The 7626-nt window shown below is 28.0% G+C and overlaps 1 protein-coding gene across 1 annotated transcript; it reads left to right on the top strand.

The window, feature by feature from the left end:
* Positions 1–3708: 3708 nt before the first annotated feature.
* Positions 3709–7323, top strand: LOC132948831 (ring canal kelch homolog). Its single transcript, XM_061019490.1, has 10 exons — positions 3709–3744; positions 3803–4031; positions 4098–4273; positions 4349–4445; positions 4557–4713; positions 4783–4904; positions 4965–5261; positions 5340–5480; positions 6799–7054; positions 7145–7323. The coding sequence occupies exons 2-10, from the start codon at positions 3903–3905 to the stop codon at positions 7321–7323; spliced, it is 1554 nt and encodes a 517-aa protein (XP_060875473.1). The 5' UTR covers positions 3709–3744; positions 3803–3902.
* Positions 7324–7626: the final 303 nt, after the last annotated feature.

A 7626-nucleotide genomic window follows, 5' to 3' on the forward strand; every position in this document is an offset into this window, starting at 1 on the left:
AATATTCCTTTTTTGGTATACATTTATAACAGACACTATACAAACAGATATTATAATTAAGGCCAACCCTGCATCCTCACCCTAATGTGTTTATTTTTTTGAAAATATACCTATCTCAAAAGTATTTGTATGATAATAATAATATTATATTCTGTAGTATCATTAATATAAAAACTGATGGTCATTGTTAATGAGCAAGCAAGGTCACATACACATTAATACGATACATTTTATTATATTAATATATATCAGCAATATAATATAACTGATTTAGTTTTGTCGACCTGAGTTGTTAATAATAATAGTGATATTTATTCAAATAAATAAATAATAAACGGGCCCAAGGCTCAGTGGTAATTGTTATAATATAAACGATAATATTAGTTTTTTTCAAGTCTATTTATGTTAATATGTGCGCTTAGTGTTGGTAGCAAACATATTTTAAGTTTTTATTGATAAATTAATATAAGAACTGCAAGGTCAATAAAGGGTCAATCAACAAACTCACTGCAGAGTAAGTAATAAGTATTCCATTTTTTTAAATACAATAATATAAACACAATATTTAAAAGATGAAAACATAGAAATCATAAACAATATATGTTTACATAACAATTAAACACTTACTTGTATGGATTTGTTTGCACAAGACAAATCGATTAGAAATAAGAATAATAATAATGACATACTGATTACCGAATGATATTCGGCAAAATTGAGTGTGGGAATTGGGAGTCCTCCTAGAGCTATATCAGAAGATTTCATTTTGAATGAATATTAAAAATTTACCAACAGTCACCGGTGAATGTCAACATTCACAACGATTATCGGTTAGGTTAGGTTAACTATATTATAATTATTATTGTAAATGTTTTTGACCTCCCCAATGCATCACTCGCTCCGCTCGGAATACTCAGCCAACCTCCACGTGGTGTCTCTTGAATAATATTATTCAGCATTTTTAATAGGCTGAAGGGACTCGAACAACCTAACAAATATTGGTCGGACTCAACTCTGATAATCCAAAAATATTTTTGGGACTCAATTCAATATCACCGGCCATACTCATCCTTCAGGCCCTCTAAACATTTTATATTTGAGCCTATAAAGCTGCATATTTTGTTATATTTAATGCTTTTTCGAATACCACACCATAATCGTTAAAAATAGCTGAAAACGAAAGAAACCACACAATTTACAAAAATAAAACAACTGCAGGGACTCCATCCACGATAACTATGAAAATTATTATTATATTAATTTTAGGAATTTTGTTATGACGTAATGATACCCATCATGGCATTCATAAATCTTATTCTTATCTATATTTTATTTTCATGTATGATGCATATATAGTACCACGAACTAAGATATACTTCGTCTACGAAAGTTCCACTAAATTATCGTAAATTATGAGTATTTTCCAAATTCTTTGTATTTACTTTTTACTACTGTAAAGTTTATTAGGTACCTACTATTCCGAATTTCGATCATTTGTTCATGACGCGTTGGTGAGTTTGGTGATTGTATACTCAAAAGTCTACAGGTAAATACTAAATTTATTATTTGTATCTTTGTAAGAATATATTTTTTTTTCTTAAGTCTTGAAAATGTAGGCATAATGTTTTAAATTATAATGTAAGTAGTTTACTAAGTCTTGTAGTTATACTAATACCACGGTTATATAGAGATGACCGTGAATAATACCAACAAACACACTTCACCAAAGTCCGTATAAAAAAACGCTAAGTATAAAAAAAACCATCTATAAAAGTTGTGGTATAATTGTATAGCTAAGTCTTTGAACTATAATAAAACTATATATATAATTTATCAAATTGATGTTAAAACAGTCTGCTAATAATTTAACTTATCTTGGTGATTTTAAATACTTGATTAGTTACAGAATACCTACACAAAATGACATCATAACTTATAGAACTAGTTTTTTTTATACTTATTGTTTTTTTACTCGGAGTTTGGTGGTTTTCGTATACGACATGTTGTATTATTATTAACAATTGAATATTTGGAAACCAACTGATCTGGTTTTTAAAATAATTTGGACTTAAGTATTTGTTAAATTAAAAACATATTTATTTTTGAAATTATATTATTTGTGTTAAAAAATGTTAAAAGAGTAATATTGAAGTACCTAGCTGGTTTTATTTTATTATATTGAACTTAGTTAGATCAGAGAAATTTTTTCGATTTTGTTGCAATTTTCTTATAAAAATTGTAACATGAGTTGCAAATAGTTCAGTTTAAAGCCTCCTATACACTTAATCAACCGGTCCTTCAGGGTCTCAGTCCGTCCCTGGTATGAACAATCAATTATCAATGATAAACGGAAAAAATCCACAGAAAATAAGTACCTAATTTATTTAAGATATTTTATAGTTGTTACTAATTTTGTTAAAACTATTATTATCATTTTTATAAGTTTTTAATGAATGTTTTCATAAAAGATTTAAAAATGTTATATCAGGTTCCTCGTAAATTGTTATTACAAAAATATCTATAGCCATGGTTACGAATTACTACAGTTACAGTCGCAGTTACCAACAGTGGTGTACTTGAGGGGGGACAACAAAGACATCTCTCCTTGAATAAGTTTTTTTTGCCCAATTCATATTTCTCTTCGATAGCTTATATTAGTCTATATAGTAAATACTATAAAATATTTTTTTTAGAATTTCTTCGGTGAATATCAATAAAACAATTATCGCTTAATCAAAAAACTTGAAAATGTTACATAGTTTCCTTATCAGTTATAATAGAAAGTAAAAACATACTGAATATATACACAAATTAGATTTTTGTTTGAAGCATTTAAAGTTCAAGTTTTGACAGATTTCATTAAAATCCCGCAAGTTTGGATATTATTTTATTCTTTAAAATTTATAAAATCTTCAAATTGGAAATTTAAACAAGGTTTATCATAAGTAATTCATACCATATTACCATCAATCACCAAAATCTCTAAAAAATATATATAAACACCGTTTATTTTCATAGATATTTTAAAGTAGATATACCTACAGTTTGGTCGAAATTATAATATATTTAAACAAAGAATAACAATTTAGGTTATTTCGATGTGATTTAAAAATATTATTCGTGGGTACAGGGTATTTGATACATTTAAAGTATATATTATTACTATTATTATTATTATTAGTACATTTTATACACACAATTACATTTTAAAACGCAATTTTTTTGGCAAAAGTTAATTCAACCTTTTGTATTACTTATATTAAAATAAATTGCTCAAATATCGTAAAAAAATACTTAGTAGGATGACAGTTGGAACTCGTTCAGAATCGTTTTTTGTATAGGTACAATGATTTATTATAATCGAATTCAAATTTAACACATCTATCAGAGTGATCCACGTGACATCTAATGCATCTACCGCAACATTTTACTAAAAACAGATTATACATACCAACTCAAAATAATATCATCATAGTAACGATGTACAAAAACTGTTCCAAAATATTTTAGAATCCAACAATTTTTTATCAATTATATTGTGTTTATTTGTTTTGTATTTTTAACAACATAAAAATAATATAATAGTAATAATAAATATAATTATTATAATGTATTTTTTACTGCAAGGCTTGAAATTGAAATGGATTGCAATTTTAAACGCAAGGCTATTTTGAAACCAAGTAATTATAAGTATAAAAAATCGTCTTATGCACAGATATTCAAAGTATTACATTCCTTACACAAGTAAGTGGAAAGTGATTTAAACTGCTAGAAAAAATTAGTAACAAATTTTTGTTTATAGAAATGAGGTGTTTTGTGATATTAAACTAAAAACAGATGATGGCAAAATTATATTAGGTCATAAAGTGGTTTTGGCATCGGCTAGTCCATACTTCTATGCAATGTTTACGAGTTTTTCAGATAGGAATAAAGGTCTTGTTGTTATGAGACAAATAGATTCTACCACCTTACAGCTCTTAGTAGACTTTATTTATTGCGGGAAAATTATGGTCACTGAAAAAAATGTACAGGTAATATTAGATAAGGTTTGATTTTGCTATGGACAACAATTTTATTAAACATGTTTATTTCTCAAGGTTTTGTTACCAGCTGCCAATTTCTTGCTGTTAACAGAAGTAATAGAGGCATGTTATGATTTTTTACAGAAACAACTGCATCCTACAAATTGCCTTGGCATACACTCGATATTTGATTTACATAACCGTACGGAATTATTAACAAGTTCAGAACTATATATTCAACGACACTTTACGTATAAAATATTATTTATCATTATAACGCTATAAGAAAATTTTATTGATTATTGTTATAATACTATGATTCTTAGAGAAGTTGTCGAGGGAGCCGAATTCCTATCCTTATCATCCGAACAAGTAGTTAAGTTGATATCCAATGATAAAATTACAGTTCCATCTGAAGAAAAAGTAGGCAAACTAAAATTGATTATTGTTATATTTTAGTATTCAAGAAGGAAAAATTAAATTACTTTTGTTTATGACCGATTTTATTTATAAGTATATTAATTATTGTCGTAGGTATTTGAATGTGTTATTCGATGGGTAAAACATGAATTGGGTTCCAGAAAATGTATTTTGCCCCAATTAATGGAACATGTACGTTTACCACTAACATCGAAAAATTTCATATTAAAAAAAGTAGCTAAGGAACCTCTTCTTAATAATTGTCCTAAATGTAAGTTTTTTCTATAAATACGAATCTATTGTGAATGAAATCATATTTTCTATATTTATAATTTTTAAGGTAAAGATTACATAATTGAGGCATTAGATTTTCATTTACATAAGTCAAATAAGTCAGATCAGCTTATCGCTGTTCCGCATAACGTCCGTGCTAAACCTCGGCTGTCCGGTGGCTTACATAAAGTATGATTCAGTTATAATTTATTTATCTTTCTAATATATTTAACGATTTAATTATAACAGGTTATTTTAGTTGTCGGTGGATTTGGGAATAAAGCAAATAGTAGTACAGAATGGTATGACCCAAAAATCAACCGATGGCAGTTTGGACCAAAAATGATTACCCGCCGTTGTAGAGGTGGTCTAGCTGTAGTGAAAGATAATTTTGTGTTTGCTATGGGCGGTTCTCCAGAATCATTATATCAGTCTGTTGATGTGCTAGATTTATCTTTAGAATCACCTTGTTGGAAGTCATCTGTTGATATGTTAGTGAACAGAGAAGATTTAGGGGTTGGTGTCATAAATAATTATCTATATGCTGTAAGTGAAATATCATTTTTTAGTTTATTAGTTATTCCTGTTATGAAGGAGGTACATTTAAATTATGTATATCTTAAGGTTGGTGGGTGTAATGAGACTGGTAGTCTAAAAAGTGCAGAAGTGTTTGACTGCAGTAGACAAGAATGGCATATGGTATGTAATATGTCTACTAGACGAGATGATTTTGGTGTCGGAGTACTCAACAATATTTTATATGCGGTAAGCTAATACTTTATTTTGTAATTTAAAATTTGTCATACATTTGTTGTATAAATTGTGAACTGAAAAAAAAATTTCCCCGAGAATGTATCACGAAATATATCCTCAAAATAAAACATTTTGATGAATTAATATTTTGAATTAACAAATACATATTGTGGCCTGGTATGGCGCAGTGTTTGGCTTCAGTCATAAATACGTGTTCAAACCTACCGTATTATATTCCCCAACAGTAACGTCAAGCTAATGACCTCATTGGTCGAAACCTATTAGCGGTGAATAGGCAAAGTCGGGTTTTACTACAAGACTGGGCAAGTTAATGATTTTTTTTTAGTTAAGTTAATATGCACCAATAACAAAATGTTAAAACTTAAAACTTAATTTACCTATAGGTTAACTCAGTTAAGTTAAAAGTTAATACACACTTTTTGTTAACTTTTTATTAAGTTGAAAAAAGTTAATTTGTCTATACAACGCTAGCGTACTTAATTTTTTGTCCAACCCAAAACTAAATTATAGACTATAGTGTTTATACTTTATACAGTATTTCCATATAAGTTAGATTCGAATGATATCACGGTAAATATTTTTTTTGACATGAAAACAAAATAGACTAAAATAGTGAAATATAATAAAACTAAAAACAAAATAAATTTACTAAACTTACTTCTTAAAACGAAAAATTAATTCGTTAATTAAAAAAGAAATGTAGTAAGTTAACAGTTAAGTTAATGAAAAGCCAAAAGTAACTAGTTAAGTTAAAAAGTTAAAATTAAATTAACTTTTTAACTCGTTAATGCTCAGCCTTGGGTTTTAGGATAATAACCGCGGACCTAAAAAGCTAACGGCCTATTTTTCAGTAAGACATAATGTAAGTATATTATTTATTAGTTTATTACCTACTATTAATATTTCATTGTTCAGAGTTCGGGATAGTCAAATATTTTCGGCTATACCTATATTACTAAACCAGCCAAAATTGGGCCAAATGTTACGCGACCCATCTAGGTTCAACTAGGTAACTCGCAGGGTCTATCCGGGCCTCATGGATACCTATTTAAAAGTAAATTAAATTTGGTTTAATGTTCATCTACAACATTAAATATAACTTAATTTTTATAATTTTCATTAGGTAAATAATGATTTTATAGTACTTTATCAACCTAATGTCCAATTTTGAATAGTATAACGTTTAACGTTTCATAAATATGTATTTAATCGCTTTTTTTTATGCTACGTAATAATAATGTATTTCGGAGATATTATTTTCCAGTTCAAGGGATTTACATTCCTCAATTTGTTTTAAAAATGTCTTTAGGTAGGAGGTCATGATTTCTCAGTAAGTCAGAGGTTAAGGTCTGTTGAATGTTATAATCCCAGTATTGATACATGGAGTTCAGTCGCAGATATGCGTGTAAGTCGCAGTGGTGTGGGTGTTGGAGTTTTAGATGGTGTACTGTATGCCGCGGGTGGTCACGATGGATTTAAACTTCTTAGAAGTGTGGAAACATACAGACCAAGTACGGGAGTTTGGACTACTATTGCAGATATGCATTTGTGTCGAAATAATGCAGGTAACTAGGTACTCGTTTATTAATTCTAAAATATTTTATTGAAAAATTTTTTTTAAAATTTATTTAATTTATGTTAAAATTTAAATATAGGAGTAGTTGCATTAGATGGTTTATTGTACGTTGTGGGTGGAGATATCATAACTTCTATTATAGATAGTGTAGAATTTTACAACCCCAACACCAATTCCTGGACTATGGTCACACCTTCAATGAATGTAGCACGAACTCTTGCAGGAGTAGTAACCATTAATAGGCCACCATATTTTTAAACACCATAGAATACTATCCATGGATTCTTTTTTATATACAAATATTTTTTTTATTCAATGATAATATATTTATTGTTATTCTATTATTTTACGGTTTATGAATGTTTTGTTTAATGGTTTTTGTTTTGTATAAATTGATTAAACATTTCATAGGTAAATTAAGTTTAAAATTAATTAAATTGTATACCTATACGTCTTATATAATATACATACAATTGTAAAAGTGTAAGTTACAAAATACATACTTGTTTTTTTTTCATTAGATTTTTTACTTAGGTAACTTAGGTTACTTAGGACTAACAT

The sequence above is a fragment of the Metopolophium dirhodum genome, chromosome 7 (assembly GCF_019925205.1).
Source record: "Metopolophium dirhodum isolate CAU chromosome 7, ASM1992520v1, whole genome shotgun sequence".
Lineage (NCBI taxonomy): Eukaryota > Metazoa > Arthropoda > Insecta > Hemiptera > Aphididae > Metopolophium > Metopolophium dirhodum.

Excerpts from the sequence above, each read along its gene's own strand:
- LOC132948831 (XM_061019490.1), top strand. The coding sequence starts at position 3,903 with ATGTTTACGAGTTTTTCAGATAGGAATAAAGGTCTTGTTGTTATGAGA. Across the intron at positions 4,446-4,556 it reads CAGTTCCATCTGAAGAAAAA|GTATTTGAATGTGTTATTCG; the intron begins GTAGGCAAACTA and ends TTATTGTCGTAG. Across the intron at positions 4,714-4,782 it reads TCTTAATAATTGTCCTAAAT|GTAAAGATTACATAATTGAG; the intron begins GTAAGTTTTTTC and ends ATAATTTTTAAG.